Here is an 18078-nt window from a genome sequence, read left to right as displayed (position 1 = left end):
AAGATTTATATGACAAGAAAGCAGACAAAACAGAGCTTCAAACGTTAAAGACAGAAATACTTCAAACAGTATATCCTATAGGTTCTATTTATACGTCAATGAACTCTACCAGACCAGAAGTAGTACTTGGTTTTGGAACTTGGACTCAAATAGTCGACAGGTTTTTGTATTGTGCAAACTCTTCAAAGGAAACAGGTGGAAGTAAAACGATTTCAGGTGCAAATTTACCTGCGCACAGTCACTACGTAAGTTTAACTACATCTCGAGAAGGTGGGCATAGGCATAAATATTGGGATTGGACAGGAATGACAAAAGGTAAAGGATATGATGTTAAAGACAACGTTCAGTTTGCTATAAATTGTTACTTGGATAACACTGAGGTAGGAGGAGACCATACACATTTCGTTTCAGGGTATACGCAAACAACGGGACAGAGTAAAGACTACATGCCACCTTACATGACAGTTTACGCATGGTATAGAAATGCTTAGTCGTCATGTTCCACTTCTTTAGCATATTCGTCAGGAGTTGTCTTATATTTGTTAGGAACTGTCTTTGAAAGTATACCACCTTGAACCTTAACAAGTTTGAAACGAGGTCTGACAATAGTAGTTTTATCTTCTGCTTGCAGTCTGTACATTTTGCCATGTTTGCCTAAAACTTCATAATATTCTCTTGTATACTTTCTTCTATTTTTACGAACACGAAGGTGAGTACCTGTCGGACTTGTTGTTGTCATAGTCAATAGTATTTTCATATGGGTCGCGTTTAGGTATTTCTATTTTTACTTTGTCACCTTTCTTAAGTTTGAAGCCTGGCATTCTTTCTTGTTTGTCTCTTTTGACTAAACTATTAAATATATAGTCTTTCTCTAAGTCGGGGTTGTTTTTCATTTCTTCGGGGGAGTGGTTTCCCAAACCTTTTTGTTTACGGCTATTGTAAATATTTAAAACTTGTCTCATCTTTGCCATGGAGAATGTCTATATTTGTCGTCATATGACATTTCATCTACCTCACCACCTTGTGGTTGTTTAAGTCTCTTAAGATTTTTATACAACTGTCAATGACACCAAGAGCAGAATGGTTTTGGTCGACAATGAAATATTGGTTTACATTTTTTGAACGCAGATAGTTTTTAATATCTGATTTGAAAGAACTTTCACAGTCAGATGTCAGTTTTGTTGGATGGTATTTGTCAACGAATATTGTCAAAGCTGCAGATATCTAAAATATTTTTGGACCATAATGGTATGGCTTCACAGTATCTTGTGTTTTGACCGACAAATATTAGCCAGTATGGTGGTCCATCTTCTCTATACCTCGGAATGTTTTCCAAGATATCCATAAACCAAGCATTTGGTGTTGAACTAAAGATTTTTATCATGAGTGCTTTCTTTGTTGCCTTAGAAACATAGGGGTCCTTGTTTGGATTCGTCATTTTTTAACCCATAAGAAATGGGTTTATTTGGCGCATTAGCAGGAGTTGCATCCAGATTTTTGCCCGCAGTGGGAACAATAGCCAGAGGTGTATTTGGAGTTGGAAGGAAGATTTTGAGTACATTAGGTATACTTAAAGAGAAAGCACAACCTATTATACAAACTGTACAGAAAGGTTGGGATGTAGCACGAGATGCAGCAAATCTTATTCCAAATCCTGAAACAAGAGGAAAAGTTCAAGGATGGATGGACAATGTAGGAAGACAAGCAGGAAACTATTATAACAAAGCAAATGACTACTATAACCAAGCAGGACACTATATGGACCAAGGTGAAAGATTCTTTAACAGAGGATATAACCATGCACAACAGTGGGTAAACAATAACCAACCTCAACCGCCTCAAACGTGGGGAATGTAAATTTTTTACTGAGATGAAATGAACAATACAGCATTGAGACAAATGGGTTCAAGATGGATTTGTCGGCTTCCAGCAGTTACACAACGTGTTTGTCAAGTTCTTCCTATACCTCAGGAAGTTTTAGACCGACTTAAAAAACCTAAACAACCAGTTGAAAACAAACCAAACTAAAATTTTTACTGAGATGAAATGACCGAAGAAGTTGAAACGGTAGATTTGACACCACAAACAAAAAGTTCAGAACCATTGTCAAAACCTGTCAAAGAACTTACAGATGAAGAGAAAAATTCAATAATAGAAAGTGCCAGGTCTGGAAATACAAACCCTAACTATAAAGTCACTTTTCATAGAAATGGAACGGCTAGTATCTCAAAAAAGAAACAGACTCTCACAAATAAAATATTGAAGTCTGAAGGAGCTTTCGAGACAACAGATGGAAAAGTTTACTTCACTGACCAACAGTTCATTATAGAACATCTCATTGACTTAGAGTCGAAATATTCTAAACTTTACAACAAACACAAAAAGTTGAAAGGAAAACAAAAACAAATGGCATATGATATTTATGAAGATGTTGACGACACAACTGTTCCTGCAAGTGAGGTAAAGTCAGAGGAACCGAAAAGTGACGAAAAACCGATAGAAGAAGAAAACCAAAAACTGAAGATAAACCAAAACCAAAGTTTAGTTTCCAAACTAAACCAAGTCAACCTTCATTAGCTGGTATGGGTTGGCGTCAAAGACTTATGGCAGCAGGCGGTTATGTAAAGTAAAGAAAAAAATATTTTTTTATTTTTATAAAAATGCCCCCATATAGAATGGACTGCTAGAATAAAAGCAGAGTTAGAAAGATATGGTTGGAAGTTTCGAAGAATTTTAAATATAGGAAGGGAAGACCCATAAAAGTCTATGACAAATGTCTGGTCTTCGCTACGAAATGGATTGGAAACAGCACGCGCAAATTATCCAAACAGATTAGAGAGGTTAGAAGAAGAACGTCTTATGGACATGCCTTTCGATGTTAGTGAACCTCAAGTTGAAGGACACGACGGCTTTGCCAGATTCTATTGGAAACATGACAAACAATTGAATCCTTTGAGGAGGAAAAAAGGAAAAGGTGAAGACGCACATGCCCCCATGGAAAGAACAAGATATGCATATGAAAAGTATCGCGAGGTTAGAAGTAAAATTACAACTGGTGGAAACTTTACAGTAAACTTTGACGAAGGAAAGAACAAAGAAGGCTTCATGGGTGTACTTGCTGCAATTCAAGACGGAAATAAGAAAGGATACAATCTCAGATTGACCATAACAGATTTGGATGGTCACATTTACTATGCACATGGCAATGTCACAACAGCTGCAATGCTTCTTGACGCTTTCAAGACTACAAAGAGAGAACAAATGGTTGACTCCGACTCAGACATTTTGAATGCAATTGAAGGAATTGCAAGTGTCAAGTTCGAATGGTACCAACCTAACCCTCAAGCAGTCAGACAACATGCTGGATACTTCCCGTTCATAAATAAGTCTGACATTGACTTGACAAGGTATGGAATTTACAATTCAATTGAAACAATGTCAACGAACCTTGCATTCTTACATGTCTCAGGAACTCTGGTCTTGTTACAGATGAGAAGATGAAGTATCTTGAGTCATGTGTGAAGACAAGGTACATTCTCAGAGGTCAATTGGCAAAAATTGCACCGTTGGCAAATGTCAATATCCGAGTCAACATACCTACAGCTAAAGGTTCTTCACATGACGACTATGTTGTTGACAAAGACTTACCATGGTTGAAGATTGTAATTGTCCACAACCACTTCATGTTGAACGAAAGTCTTACAAACCCATTGTTCGGAAAAGGCAAGTGCAACATTGTCAGAGCTGTAAACATTCTTTTCGAGAAAGGTTTGTTGGAACCAATTCCAGATGACAAGCTGACAGAAACTTTTGTACCAAAAGACGAAACAAACTTTTCACTGTTAGCAAGACCAAAAGTTGTTCCAGACAAAGTTCTAGTACAAAAGAAGTACACAATTCCACAAGGAGTTGGATTGTTCGGATACCAACCTGAACCAGAAGAACTTCCAATGAGGTTGCAAGAACTTCAAGATGCTATAAACAAACTTCCATTGAGACATCCAATTGACGTCAAATTGTATTGGAGAGCATCTGAGTTAGGTCAGAAGGTTTTATATGAAACAGGTTGCTTCGACGATGTTTATGAGATAACAGGAGAAGTTTCTCAGAAGATAAGAGACTCACTTGAATTTCCACAACTGGACCAATTGGTTGCGACAAGTTCGACTCAGATGAAAAGATATACTATGTCGACCTTAACGCTGCATACATGAGGTTTGTCCAATATATTCCGACTGGAATTCCAAACGAAGATGGTGAGTTCCCTGGAAGGAACTATACAGTTGGAAAAGTCATACAACAACTGTATGATATTAGGAAAGCTTCAAACCCCAAACTTGCAATGACACTCAAATTGCTTATGAATTCGACATGGGGATATTCCATTAAGAAACCTCAAGAGATGAAGAGTAAACATTATGAGAAGGTCGACAACTTTGTTGAAAGGTTTTCTCCTTTTGTTTTGAAGTACGAATTCACTCAAGGTCAAAGTGGCTTAGTAACCACATTAAAACCTATTGTCGAACATTGGTCTTACCCTCAGTTCGCAAAGGCAGTCCTTGACAACTACAACAAATTCTTCTCCGAAGTCAAATCGAAAGTCAAGGTTTACTATGAGAACATTGACGCACTCATGACGAACGAAGAAGGATACAACAAACTCATTGAAATGGGTATGGTCGGTGAAAAGATGGGTCGATTCAAATTGGACAAAATTTTCACCGAAGTTCATGTCCTCTCCAAGCGTAAGTACTGGGGCATACTTGAAGACGGCACAGAAATAAAACATTGCATGAAATAAAAAATTTATTTTTATTCGAATTTGAATTAAAATGTGGGAATTCTTGGTCTCAAACTCATATATAACCTGTTTGTCTGTATTTTCGTCGACTATGGCACGAGACACAAACATTGACCAAACGGACAAAAAGTGTCATTTCGGATGGTCACGCAGCCAATCGCATTCGAGCACTTCGAAGAAGCCTTACGTTCCAAGGGAGAGGGTGTCTGGTGCAAGGGAGAGGTCATGAGACTCTACGAGCAGTACATCCTCAATGCCTGGGAGGACAAATCGTCCTTGGATTGGCAATTCTACCAACTTCTCTGGGACGACCTCCTACGCAACTGGGATGACGAAAGAGTCCAATTCAGAGGTCTGGAACTAATTTTGCAAATTGACCTTAATTTAACCCACTTAATGAACTAAACACCTAAATTTACTCGGGGTTTCCCCCTAAAATAAAATTTTTTTACTCTTAGAACCACTCGAGGTTCTCCTTACGGTTGTTGAGCTTGTCACCGTCAATGTGTCTGACCCTCGTCTTCTTGTCTGGATTTGGAACCCATTGAATTGCGACAAGCTTGCCCATGGAGATTGAACCGCGATTCCGAAGGTTAAGGTTCAAGTGTCCCAAGTTGTTGAGGACTGGGGTAAGAACCTTGCCTGTCTCCTTGTTGCGGATTTGGTATGGGTAGGGTTGGGAAATTTCGTAAGTGTCATCGGCAACAAGGGTTGCCCATGTAGCGGCTTCAGGAACTTCTTCTTCTTCCTCTTCTTCTTCGTGTTTCTCTTCTTCCTCTTCTTCCTCGACAATTCCTTCTTCAATTCTGTGTTCACGAATTACGGTGTTGCATGTTCTGTCCTTTCCGAGTACCTTCCAGATGGCGTCTATCTCTTCGAAGAAACGGTAGATGAGTCTGGCAAGGTCTCGGTTCTCTCTCGCGTAAATGCGCAAGGTTTCCGTCAAATCATTCAGGCATTTCTCATTGGAAGCTTGGTTCATGAGGACATCGGCTTTGAGCTTGGTCATCTCTGACATAAGACTACTTTGGAGAGTCTTAACGGTGTTTGTCAGATGAGCTTTCAAATTCAAAATTTGAATTTGAACTGGGCGATTGTCTGGCAAACTTGAAAGGACATCTGCCATTGAGTTTGGCTTCGGTGCTTGTTCGGACATCGAAAAAATGAAGTGGTTTGAGAATGACGGTTTTACTTCAAAAAGCTTGTTATGACGGTTAAGTCATACAACAAGTTTAAAATAATATCTTGCTCTTCTTCTGAACGTTTGTTGTCTCTTCCGATAAAAGTTTCGAACATGAGAACCAAAAAACGTTTTTTGAGATTGCGGAAGAGTTCAGGCAAACGTTCATATTCTGGATATGTTGGGAGCAGTTCAAACATCTGAGCTGACTTTCGGACAAAATTGGGACAATGTCAGAAAATTCATCTTTGGTCGGACTGCTTGAAGGTAAGTCCCTTACATGTAAGTAGCTCTGGTAAAGTCTTCTCATTTCTGCTAACTTCTGGAGTATAGCTTCGTAATTTAGAGTTTTAATTTTAATTGTCTTATTCCACTCTTGACATCTAAACGGTAAGTATCCATGAGGTCAAGAGTAGCTTTGGTAGCTTTAAGTGGAGCTATCTCTTCTTTGACTTGTGCAATTTTGGTTGCAATTGTGGTTTGAGCTCCTTCAAGTTCGCCGTCTATGTCGTTCTCAACGCTTCAACCATGGCTTGAAACTCTTCATCGGTCCATTGAGATTGGTGTGGGACGAATTTAACTTGCTTCATTCAAAAAATGAAAAAAATGTTTTTACTCAAAGCGTGCCATGTATATGGCTATAAGAAACTTACCAGAAGGCTTCTTCTTCACATGAGTCTTTGGCAACTTGAGTGTTGGTGTTGGAGTTGGGTCTGGAATTTCAATTCTCTCTCGAGCGCAACAACAGATGTCAGAATAACATTCCCCACTGTCTTTCTTGCCACCATAAATTGTGTATTGACCGAACTTGCATTTGCAGGAAGACCGGTCAATACAAGGTTCACAGTTGACATATGTGTACACATACCTGTTGAGTACGAGTGTGAGTAAAAACATAAAAAAGTGAAGTTAAAATGAGATGTTTACTGTAAAGGTACGATGTCGCCTTCTGTGTTTATGAAGAACGCCCGACCCGAGAAGTGTAAGAGTCCTCTGAGAATTTGGGCAATTCGTACAGTTGGGTTCTCTCTGTTTGGAAGTAGTATCCAAGGACGCTTGGCAAAGAACTTCAAGAGGACTTCTTTCTTCATCTCTTTTATGTCGTCGAAAGGAGTGTTTTCTGGTATTTGCAGGACAATTCCAGTGTCAATTTCAATTTTAAGCGCACTTCTTCCAGACACCCAGCCTGCAATGGTCTTGTTTGACTTCAGATGGCTCAGGTAGTTCCTAACTAGCTCATTTATCTCTATAAGGTAGATTGCCTCATCTGCTGGGTCTATGTCGGTCATTGTTTCAAGACGAGTCTTTTACTTTTTCAAGACGAGTCTTTTACTTTTTCAAGACAAGTCTTTTACTTTTTCAAGACAAGTCTTTTACTTTTTCAAGACAAGTCTTTTACTTTTTCAAGACAAGACCCGTTATTTTTCAAGAAATTTTTTGGTGTAAAGTTCTCAAATTTGAGAACAGTGGTCTTGATTTCAGACGATACCCGTACTTTTTCAAGACAAGTCTTTTACTTTTTCAAGACAAGTCTTTTACTTTTTCAAGACAAGTCTTTTACTTTTTCAAGACAAGTCTTTTACTTTTTCAAGACAAGTCTTTTATTGTTTCAAGACAAGTCTTTTATTGTTTCAAGACAATGTCCGACGTACCACCAACCGAGCCCATATCCCAACCAGAGGAACCTAAAGCACCAGCCCCTGCACCTCAGCAACCTCAGTTCCAACAAGTACCTCAGTTCCAACAAGTACCTCCGAATTACTACCAATTTCCAAATTACTACCAAATACCTCCTCAAGGCTTCCCGAACTACCCTCCTCAGCCTATGCCTTACTGCCCTAACCCTTGGATGTTCATGTCAAACCCTCCACCCCAATTCCAATTCCAATCTCAATCCAAGAGAGACCAAGAGTTCGAAGAAGGTCTGAACCGTTTACGCAAAGAGTATGCTACAGCTCCAATGGAAGACGACAGGCTTTCAGTCTCTTCCCTAAGGTCGACCAATTCGACTCGTACCACAGATTCGGTTCGTGACCGTGACGACTACCTCAAGCAGTCTGAGAGACTCTTCATCCTACAACCATTTACAACTGGAGCTCTCAAGAACATGCGCAATTACGAAGGTCAGACACCAGCTGGAGACCGCAAAACAGACGTACTCGCAAGAGCAGTCCAACTGGTCAAGACAAAGACTGAGATAGTCGACTTCATTCTTGCAGCTTGCCCTTACAAGTAAAAAAATAAACAATTACGAGTTAAACTTTTTATTCTTTCTTTTCTGAGTTGTTTAGAGCTGGTTTCTCTTGTAGAAATCTTTCGTACTCTTCCATGGTCATGTAATTGCGAATTTGGTACGCAATTCCAGGTTCGTTGTTTTTGAACCTTACGTATGTAACGCTTCCATCCTCCTCAGGGAAGTAAGCTGCTAACATCTGACCAAGTTTTCTCGGTGACTCGGAGCTCATAAAAATGTCACTTTTTAAACGTTAAGTTTTTAGTCTTATTTTACCCTTTGTTTACCCTTTGTTTGTCAAGGTAGTATTGGAGTGCAATTTCTCCAAATTCTCTGTGTCGGAGTTCTTCAGCATTTTCCAAGGTGTACCTGGAGAACTCAAAGAAGTTGTCAAGAAGATACTGCCATGCTGCTCTTCTGAGTTCGTCGGTATTTTGGAAGTGTTGCACCTTCGAGTCTTCTGACATGAAAAAAATGACACTTTTTCAGCAAAAATAATGTTTATGTTAGAATGTTAGATCTAACATGTTTTCTAACATGTTTTCTAACATGGTCTAAAACTCTTGAATTTTCATGAAATTTACACCAAAAATAAAAAATAAAATTAGTTTTATTTTTTTTTATTTTTTTATTTTGTATAAAAGATATGATTTCAACAATCGGCACAACAACAGTTCAAACAACTACAGCACCAAACTCGTTAGTCATGAATCCTACGTCAATGTTGGTAGAGATGAAAAGCTTCATTCCTTCTTCATATACTTTTGAAACAAAAATCCAGAAGATAAAGCAGGAACTTTTAACAAGTACTTTGGACTGTAGTGCGAAAGATGAAACAAATGAACAGTATCTTTATGAAATGCAGGACCTCATCGACCATTTACCCAAATTGCCTGAAATTCAGCAGCAAAAACTAACCATTCCTGAATTCGACGAAATAGAAGTGAAACCAACTGACTCGGTAGAAATAAAGAAGTTCATACGAAAGGTTAACTATGAGTTTCTTGGATTTCATTGCAACCACAAAGTCATGGACAAAGATTGCGACATGGTATATAAGAACATCTCTGACATATATAAATCTGAAGAATTTAAGACCTACGACAACTTTGTTTCGTTAGTTGCTGAATGTGTATGGCAGATAAGAGATAAAGATAGAAGAGGCAAAGTATGGAACGAACAAATAAGACCCGCTATGTTTGAGTTAAAGAAAACCATTGACGCCTTAGTTGTTTTAGCAGGTAAGGTTTCAGAATATAACGCAAAAATGAACCCGCAATGTTCTAAATGTAAAGCAGCAATGAGGAAATATAACTACTCCGTCAAAGAGATAGAACGTATGAGAAACGACTATGCAGACTTAAAGAAAGAAGCAGAAAAGCCAGCAGAAGATAAAATGGACATGTTAGCATTTCTGAACAAAAACTATCCAACTGCAGAAGATTTCCTTCTATCTGATGTCAAGAAGAAGTATAAAGAAACTTTCGGTATCGTTAAAACATTCGATGTACTGACAGAAGAAATAGAAGCTACAAAATTGTTTAGAGTCATGAACCATCGCAACATATACCATGTAAAACGCTTGTAAATAGTTATGTTAGAAAACGTGTTAGAAAACATGTTAGATCTAACATGCTAACATAAACATTATTTTTACTGAATTCCGTATGAAATTTCATGAGTTTTGTGTGTTTTAGACCATGTTAGAAAACGTGTTAGAAAACATGTTAGATCTAACATTCTAACATAAACATTATTTTTGCTGAAAAATGACCAAATTTCATGAATTTCCTCATAAGATTGCTATCCTCGAAAAACCGAGAGAAGAGATTCCGTACGAAAACAGTGAAGAACAGCGAGTAGGTAAGAAAACCCAGTCGCCTAAAACTCATGAAAACAGTGAAAAATAACAGAGTATTTTGACAACTTCAAACAAGCAGAGTAAATGAACTCTTTATTTTTATTGACTTTTTACAATTTGAACTTTGTTTGCGTAGATATGAATTCTGAAAGAAGTATGAGGGTCTTGTATGACTTTGTACTTCTCCCATAGTTCATATCTGTCAAACTTACCTGCCATGGACTCTTTCATAAGTTCCATGAAATCGTCTTCTGACAATCCTGGGAAAAGTATAATGTCAGTAAGTATTCTCTTTACATCCTTACTTAAACTCTTTGCTGTCTGTACACAAATGACAACTGAGATGTTAAAGTGTCTGAGCTTCTTAAGAATTCGACACATGTCTTGTTCTCTATTCTTTAACAAAGGATGAGAGGCGAAATCATCTAAGATAAGAAGACACCTATGAGGGTATGTCTTCCAATCGTAAGATTGCAATTTCTTCGAAATGTATTCTATCTCTTTCTGTTTGTTTCTGAAGTGTTTCTTCTCTAATATTCTCTGCATTTCCTCATTTGGGTCTTTAAACTTCGAATTTATATACTCATTTATAGCATTATACTTCAAAACTCTTCTTTGGTACTTCTTTATCCAATCTAACAACTCAGTATCCTTTATACATACTAACTTAGACTTCTTTATAATATCTTGAACGAATTGACGGTTTTGGTCAAATTGACCAGAAGTACTACAAATAACAACTAACTCATAGAATGGGTTCTTCTCATCTAGTTCTTGTTGTTGTGCAGCCATTTTAAGATAAGTGAAAGTCTTACCCGACCCAGGTGTGCGATTAGACCTGTTATACCATTCTGAGCAAAAGAACTTTTCATGTATGGTTTTATCTGAGCATTTTCTAACTTCCTCTTGTTCTTGTTTAAACATTCTCAAATTTTTTGTCAATGTCAGCAAACTTTTTTTCTAACATATTTTTAGAAAAATTAAAATTTTTATCTTTTTGAAAATGTCTAGCGATTTCGCTATCTATATTCGAGACAAACTTTTCGACAGCAAAACATCTGTCGACCATAAAATCTTACATAGTGTAAACAAGAAAGGTGAATTTGTTCTAAAGTTCTGTTTCTGGGAATATGACAAGAACCATAAAACATTACAAAGAGCAGTCTTAAATTTGTCAATGACAGACTTGTTGACAGAGATACGCCGATTGGAAAGATGAAGTCCAACAAAAGTTCTTAGAATGCAAAGAAGGCACATGCGCTGTTCTTGAAGATGAAATAGAAAACAGAATAGAAGAGCTATTAAAGGACAAAGAACTTTTACATAAATATGGTTCTGAGAAATTTGACATAACTCCACCAGAAAAGAAGAAAGAAGAGAGAAAAGAAAGAAAAGAAAGAAAAAGAAAGTAGAAGAGAAGAAAGAACCTGAACCAGTTCCAGAGAAAAAGAAATTTGACATGTAAAATAAAATTTATTTTTAGAACATTTTGGGTCAATGTCAATGTTCTCTTCCTCTTTAGGGGCAAACACTGGCTTAGACTCTAAATCTTTTTACCAATTTACCTTGAACTTCAACTATCTTAGACTCATAATATTCATAGTCGTCTGCTTTCTTTGGTTCATAAGGTATAACAAGTTTGTATGCTTTACCTTCTTTAAGGTTTGAGAACCTTCTGTCAAAATTTTCTTTGACTGCTAACAAACCTTCTATGTCTAAGTCTTCAAATTTCGCACCATTTTTAGTCACAATAGCAAACTTAACTGGTTCGATGTTCCAAACTTTGCTGAATGAAGACTTTTCAAAATTGTAGAAGTAAACATTCAAATATGCGAATGGAGCTAACTTATCTTTGACTTCTGTCATGTACTTATTTACTGAGATGAATTTTGCCATCTTTTTTATCGGATAAAAAAATATTTTTTTTATAAAAAACGTTTTAAAATGGTATGCCATATAGCTTCTTGAATTTGTTAAGAAATAGTCTAACGCATTTTCCATCTGTCTCTAGCTTTACATGAGCACAGCCATCCTTAGTAAAATATACTTGTAATTTCTATAGTTACGCCGGTATAAAGGTAGAAGAGTCCTGTTCTTCGCTATAGTAGTAAAACTCAAACGTATGCTCGCCATAGTCTGTAATTTCAATTGCTTCATCTTCTAGTTCGTCGACAAATTCGAATACTATATCTCTAAATTTGCTTTTGTTCTTATTGTTTTCAGAACGAGTGACCCAACGCAAGTTTCAAGTCTATTGTCGTTTTCTTATATGGTTTATATGGTCTACAAAAGGTAAATTGTTAGGGTTCGGTATAAAATGAGTTGCAATGACAACATGTTTAAAATAGTTTTTTCCACTCATACTCATCCTAGCATATCCGTTTATTTGCTCCCATCCGCTTAAAACTCTTTTTGTCTCTTTTTCTGACTTCAAATGACTCACAACAGTGAATTTCATATTTCTCATCTAACAAACAAGTTTTCCAACAGTCTTTTCCAACAAACTCAGCGTACATTTCAAATAAAATAAAAAAATACTGTTTTTAAAATTTACTCAGAAAAATTTTTCTTTGTATATACGCCGTTCTGAACATCTAAAAGACTTTTGACATTTGCCAAGAATGTTCGTTTAGAAGCTGCCATATAACCATATTCTTGACAATATTGTTTATACGAATCGTACAATGACCTTTCATCTAACACTCAAAGTTAGTCTCATCTATAAACAGTTCATATACACTCTTGTTTGCTTCTAACAATGTTTGTCTCTCTTCGGTATGTGGAATTTGTCTTGGATTGAACTTAGAAATATCTAATGTCAAAATATGAGAACAAGTGGTTGTAAAAGTCAGATGTCAAAGTTTCTGCTAAGTCGTCAAAATATTCTGTATCTTGCATATGAGAATCTGACGTTCTGACAACTACATATCTTCTGTCAGAACTTTCTAACTTCATCGGAACACATTGTTTGAAACCATAATGAAGTTTGCAACATTTTCACAAACTCTTTGGTCTTTATACTTTCTTTCAACAACTCCAACTTTGTCTGTTATAAGACTCTTCAAAGCATCTGAGTTCAAAACTTTTGTTGTATCTATACTTTGAAGTTCATTGCAAACTATAAGTTTCATATTCTCTATTGAGAGTTAAATTTACCGCAGATGTTTTCTAAGTTTGTCATATTCGGTTCGAATAACCTTCTAACAGTTTGCACAAAATATCTGTAAAGAAAGTGTTCTTACCAGTTCCTTGTTTTCCAATTATAATGAGAGCAGTTTCATTTTTAGCACTTGGATGTTGTAAGATGTTTGCAAACCAACATAAGATATACTCATAAACCTTTTCGTTTCCATTGCATATAATTTCTTTGACATGGTCTAACCAAGCTTCTATAATATTTTCTTTCCATTCTACTTGTTCGTATTTATATCCAGTGAAGATAGAATAGAAGTTTGGAGAAGGTGTATAAAACTTTATACCTCGAACTGAAAAATCTTCTAACTTTGACAATAAGATATCCCAAGCATCTAACATCTTCATTCCAACTTGTACGACTTTTATTTTCTTAAGTTTCTGTCTACATTCTTGTTCTGAAACTATTGTGCTCTTGGTTTGTTAAAGACAACATCCCATTCTTTCATGACATAACATTCTGGGGCAGAGTCGACATAAATGACTAAACGTTTCAAATTCTCGACTGCTTTGTTATAGTCTCTAAATGGACACATATTTCTGAATGCTTGGAAGTCATAAAAATCTGAAACATCTATTCTGTACATTTTTATAAAAATAAAAAAAATATTTTTTTATTCTTGAGCTATTTGTTGCATTTGTTGTTCTTGAGCTATTTGTTGTTGAAGTTGTTCTTGTAATACAATACTTTCACCAGTTGCATCTTCCAATTCGAAACTTTCTGCCGTCATTGACAAATACATAGGACATAAAAGTTTTACAGGAACAAAGTTTGCGTCAACTAATGTCAACGTTATACTTGCCAAAGTGTTTGAGTTCACTAAGGTTGAAAACTCTGCATTCGAATGAACAATAGGCAAACCAGCAGAGAAAGTGTTGTTTATACGCATAAGTATCTTTTGGTCATAGTAGTTTCTGTCGACATTCGAATAGCACTTTGAACCTAAGTTTGAAACAATATATAAAATAGGTGTACTTAAAGTCAATGGAATAGACATTCCTTGTATGACACCTTTTCCTGTTATAGGAAACTGTTGGTAGTAAAAACCAGATATAAGTTTTGTATTATAGCTCATATCGTTTATAGTAAACTCAGTCGGACATCCAAACATAATGAAACCTGCTCTAGTTGCAGCACATGTTACACTCGTCCTTAAAGTATTAAATAAGTCAACAAAACCTGTTGGTGGTATATCTGAGTAAGTATCTTCAAAGAAGTATTTTTTACCATTCACAACAATAAAATCTTCTGGTGTCAAAAGAGCAAAACAAGCTTTAGTCGTCATTGTGTTTAAGGTCAGTTTACAATATCGTCCTTGAGGACTTTGTAAGTTTGTTGTTATAGAATTATATGACTCAGGGTTTTTAGTCGTAATAGTATAAACCACTATGTCTTCTGCCATTTACTTAGCAATAAATTTTAATGAAATGTTGTGGTCGTCAAATATTTTTATGACGTCTGGGAAACTATATTTTAAGTTCAACGTTTCACCTCCTTTCATAACGTATATCTTGTCAATGACATTATATGAAACACCACAGCAACTAATGTCGGGTTCTATTTCTTTGATGTTTATATCGTCTGCCTCTGTCAAAAGTTTCAATAGTTCTTTCAAAACTTCATGAGGTGCGATGACATATGAGTTCACTTTTACAGGGTTGTGCTCAACCAAGTTTAACATTATACCCAAAGCTGACAAATCTTCTCCTGAGTTTTAAGTTTGTCTTTAAGTTGTTGGTAGTCGTTTCGAATATCTGCAACAGAACTTAAGTCTCTGCTAACTTCAGGGTATGGTGGTTCTTTTACAGGAACTATTGTTATACCATCTTCGTCTTCGTATGGTTTCCCCACTTCAACATCTCTTTCTTTGACATTGACAACAACACTTTGACTGTTTGTTTGAGTTGGTGAATTTAACTTCACATCTGCCACCGCCATTAAACCTTTTGAAACACTTACGCTTCTATTTTTCGGAAATGACATTTTACTTAGAATAAAAAGATGGACGTATTTGAGTATCTCTTCGAATTGAAGCAAAACAAAGTTTACACACACAAAAATACAAATACATTGACAGAATAGTTCTTTATACAAACAATGGTAAATGTTATAGAATAGCAGTCTTTGCTGAACCAAATATTTTCATAAAGCAAAGAAAGTTGGTATAACCGAGATGGTGAAAGTTTTGAAGCAGACAAAAATATAACAACAAAACTGACGATATTTCTAAAGGTAAGTTTATAATACAATATTATATCAAAACTGGCGTACTGTCAATATTTGACGGAGAGAAGTCAGTTCAAGAACAACTTACTGACCTGCTGCCAAAATCTGCTCGATGGAAGCTGTCGTTATGCCAATCTGAGGAGCCCAGCAGGTTTCATCGAACGAATCTTCAAAAGAGCATCTTCCGTGAAAAGTGCTATTGGTTTTGTAAACTTCTTTGCTCTCAGTTCATCTGGACCGTCTCTGTCACCAGTATATTGTATTTGAACTGTACCAACAGTTGAAATACCACCCATAAAGTCTTCTGAGTCAGCAAATGGAATGCCAAGCCAAAAGTTTGAACGGTCTCCATTTGTATATTGAGTTTTTTGACCTCCTGTATGAGTCCATACTTTCACATATGGCATAATAGAACTTTGCATTTCAGGGTTAATGGTTGTTGTGAAGTTGTTGTTAAAGTTCATAGCATCTAATGTCAAGTTGTATGACCTCATATCCTCAACTGTAGAATATTCTTCTCTTGGATAGTATTTGCCATCTATGTTTATATGATATTTAATACCAGGGTTGTAGAAACAAGAATAGTCATTTATAGTTCGTCTGAACAGTACAAACATAGTATCTGCATGTTTCATTGCAGTTGTTAAGGCAATATCTGTTCTTGCACCTGGGTCAGCACTTTGGTTTCCAACTTCACCTGCAAAGTCTTTGACAGATATTTGGTGTATAGGGAACATAAGTGGAACTGCAATATATTTGGCAGCTAAAGCATTTGAAATATCTGGGTCCAACATATAGACTGCAAGTCTGCTTTCTATTCTCTTGCATTCAAATTTTTCGCATGTGAACTTAACTGGGTCCCAAGCATCTCCAGCAGCATTGAAATAATAGTTTACTTCAGTGTTGAGGTTTGAGAAACCAAAGTCTAAGTCAACTTTGTTTTTGCAAAAGTCGGCGAATGACATTTTTTTGTTCCCACTACTTCTGTAAGAGTGAATGGGTCTTGTGTTGGTGCAATGACTAAGTTATTTTTGCTTGGAGTAAGTTCGATAGAAATTTTTCCTGCCCAGTTTGGCAAGTATCTTAAAAACCTGAAGATGAGGAAAGATGACAAAGGAACTCTAAGTTTCAATTTTACTTTGGTTACTGCTGCTGCATTTTGTCCAGAAAGGTCAACATAAACTCCTGGAACGTTAGGGTCAAGTCTTCTTATTTTCTCAATAGTTGCATACTGGTCTGTTTGTTCTCTAGCTTGTGGTTGTACTGAGTTTCTCAAAGCGAACCATTCATAGTTTGCCCATGTTACTGTTTGAACTAAGTCAGAGTTAGAATATATCTTATATCCCATGAAAACTTCTGGAGCATATTGGTATCCGACATAGAAAATTCCATTGCAACCTTTCTTGTCAGACAACTTGGCAGAAGGTTTTATTTCAATGTCTTGTTCCACGTATAAGAATGAGTTGTCAATAGAAATAATATGAAACCTGTCGCAAGCAATATCTACTGTTGTTGAAGAACCTTCTCCAAACTCACCTACGTTTCCATAAGAAACAGCAGTTGTATATTCGTAAGTTCCAGGAACTATTTCTGACCTTCTAATGGCATTGTCGCATTCGTTATACCATTCGGAAACATTTCCATTCATAGCATCCAAAACTGTTGGCGTTATATTCTGAGCGGCGTACATTTCATATGAGTAAAAATATAGAATAGTTGGATTTATATGTCATAATAGAACCCACTCCGACCAAGCTTTACTTTCTTCCTGACTGAGTTTTTAACTCTTCTTTTTCCTTCATTGCCCTCTGCTTGAAGTTGTTGCATCTTTGCATTATGTTCATCTAGTATGTTGCAAATTTCCCATGTCCTTTTTGCCTTTTGGCTCTGGTCGCCCATCTCAGGTAACCTATATCCTAGAAAGAGTTTGTCATAGTCTGTATTTGAGTCTTCGCGTATTGTTTGCATGACTCTTTCCTGAGTTTCCGGTTCAAGCTCTTCAAACAGTGCCTGTCCATATGGAATATGCTCGTTTCCAAATATATGTTTTTGTAGCCATTCTGGTTTTCTTTCCATGTTACCAACTATATCTTTTGTGAATGGGAAAGCTTCTACCCAATCTTTCAGTCTTGCGTCGTTTATTTCTGTAGTTGGTTTTATTTTGTCAAGGAACATGTTTTTCAATACTAACATTTCATCTGGTACTGTCCATTTGAGTTTTCTTAAATATTCATCCCTTCTCAGTTCATTGTCTGCAAAGTAAGTTTTTATGACATTTTGTAAACTTTCGTTTGCAAGGTCATGTACAATAGGTTCTCTTCCTTCGCTCTCCCTAACTTTCTTTCTAAACTCTTCACCAAATATACCATCTCTATGGTTCTGTGTAGTTCTTTGAGATAAATGTTCTAGAACGTCAGGTGTTATATTTCCATCAGCCATGTTCATTTCATACTGGTCCAAAATATCTGCATGTTTCATATCTTTCAATGGCATTAAAGCCGCGCTGAAAATACCAGCTATATCTCGTTCACCATTCGCTTCCATTGCGTCTACAACTTCTTGGAATTGAGGTTGTAAGTTTATG

At 36.5% G+C, this 18078-nt stretch overlaps 10 protein-coding genes and 5 pseudogenes across 15 annotated transcripts, besides 1 other annotated feature; 8 read left to right on the top strand and 7 right to left on the bottom strand.

The window, feature by feature from the left end:
- Nucleotides 1-18078: part of a mobile genetic element that runs on past both edges of the window.
- Nucleotides 99-491, top strand: TVAGG3_0317720 (phage tail repeat-like family; the record flags this gene model as incomplete). Its single annotated transcript, XM_051230092.1, has 1 exon — nt 99-491. One exon carries the CDS (start codon nt 99-101, stop codon nt 489-491), a length of 393 nt encoding a protein of 130 aa, XP_051099822.1.
- Nucleotides 1456-1857, top strand: TVAGG3_0317710 (uncharacterized protein; the record flags this gene model as incomplete). The annotated part of the gene is made up of 1 exon (XM_051230091.1): nt 1456-1857. The coding sequence occupies one exon, from the start codon at nt 1456-1458 to the stop codon at nt 1855-1857; it is 402 nt and encodes a 133-aa protein (XP_051099821.1).
- TVAGG3_0317700 (uncharacterized protein) lies at nt 2047-2521 on the top strand (the record flags this gene model as incomplete). Its single annotated transcript, XM_051230090.1, has 1 exon — nt 2047-2521. A coding segment is annotated over one exon (475 nt), but the record flags the coding sequence as incomplete, so codon positions are not given.
- TVAGG3_0317690 lies at nt 2673-3608 on the top strand (annotated as a pseudogene). The gene has a single exon. A coding segment is annotated over exon 1 (936 nt).
- TVAGG3_0317680 (uncharacterized protein) lies at nt 4943-5206 on the top strand (the record flags this gene model as incomplete). Its single annotated transcript, XM_051230089.1, has 1 exon — nt 4943-5206. The coding sequence occupies one exon, from the start codon at nt 4943-4945 to the stop codon at nt 5204-5206; it is 264 nt and encodes an 87-aa protein (XP_051099819.1).
- Nucleotides 5256-5819, bottom strand: TVAGG3_0317670 (HNH endonuclease family; the record flags this gene model as incomplete). Its single annotated transcript, XM_051230088.1, has 1 exon — nt 5256-5819. One exon carries the CDS (start codon nt 5817-5819, stop codon nt 5256-5258), a length of 564 nt encoding a protein of 187 aa, XP_051099818.1.
- TVAGG3_0317660 lies at nt 5990-6571 on the bottom strand (annotated as a pseudogene). The gene has a single exon. A coding segment is annotated over exon 1 (582 nt).
- Nucleotides 7627-8217, top strand: TVAGG3_0317650 (uncharacterized protein; the record flags this gene model as incomplete). The annotated part of the gene is made up of 1 exon (XM_051230087.1): nt 7627-8217. A coding segment is annotated over one exon (591 nt), but the record flags the coding sequence as incomplete, so codon positions are not given.
- On the bottom strand, nt 8246-8446 carry TVAGG3_0317640 (uncharacterized protein; the record flags this gene model as incomplete). The annotated part of the gene is made up of 1 exon (XM_051230086.1): nt 8246-8446. The coding sequence occupies one exon, from the start codon at nt 8444-8446 to the stop codon at nt 8246-8248; it is 201 nt and encodes a 66-aa protein (XP_051099816.1).
- On the top strand, nt 8861-9802 carry TVAGG3_0317630 (organellar and viral DNA polymerase type B; the record flags this gene model as incomplete). Its single annotated transcript, XM_051230085.1, has 1 exon — nt 8861-9802. The coding sequence occupies one exon, from the start codon at nt 8861-8863 to the stop codon at nt 9800-9802; it is 942 nt and encodes a 313-aa protein (XP_051099815.1).
- Nucleotides 11308-11540, top strand: TVAGG3_0317620 (annotated as a pseudogene). The gene has a single exon. A coding segment is annotated over exon 1 (233 nt).
- On the bottom strand, nt 11555-11971 carry TVAGG3_0317610 (annotated as a pseudogene). The gene has a single exon. A coding segment is annotated over exon 1 (417 nt).
- TVAGG3_0317600 lies at nt 12626-13167 on the bottom strand (annotated as a pseudogene). The gene has a single exon. A coding segment is annotated over exon 1 (542 nt).
- TVAGG3_0317590 (protein of unknown function, DUF4106 family) lies at nt 15784-16459 on the bottom strand (the record flags this gene model as incomplete). The annotated part of the gene is made up of 1 exon (XM_051230084.1): nt 15784-16459. A coding segment is annotated over one exon (676 nt), but the record flags the coding sequence as incomplete, so codon positions are not given.
- On the bottom strand, nt 16477-17184 carry TVAGG3_0317580 (uncharacterized protein; the record flags this gene model as incomplete). The annotated part of the gene is made up of 1 exon (XM_051230083.1): nt 16477-17184. A coding segment is annotated over one exon (708 nt), but the record flags the coding sequence as incomplete, so codon positions are not given.

This window comes from Trichomonas vaginalis, chromosome V (assembly GCF_026262505.1).
Source record: "Trichomonas vaginalis G3 chromosome V, whole genome shotgun sequence".
In the NCBI taxonomy this organism is placed as follows: Eukaryota; Parabasalia; order Trichomonadida; family Trichomonadidae; genus Trichomonas; species Trichomonas vaginalis.
The sequence above is the reverse complement of the archived record's forward strand: the minus strand, read 5'-3'. Positions and strand labels throughout refer to the sequence as shown.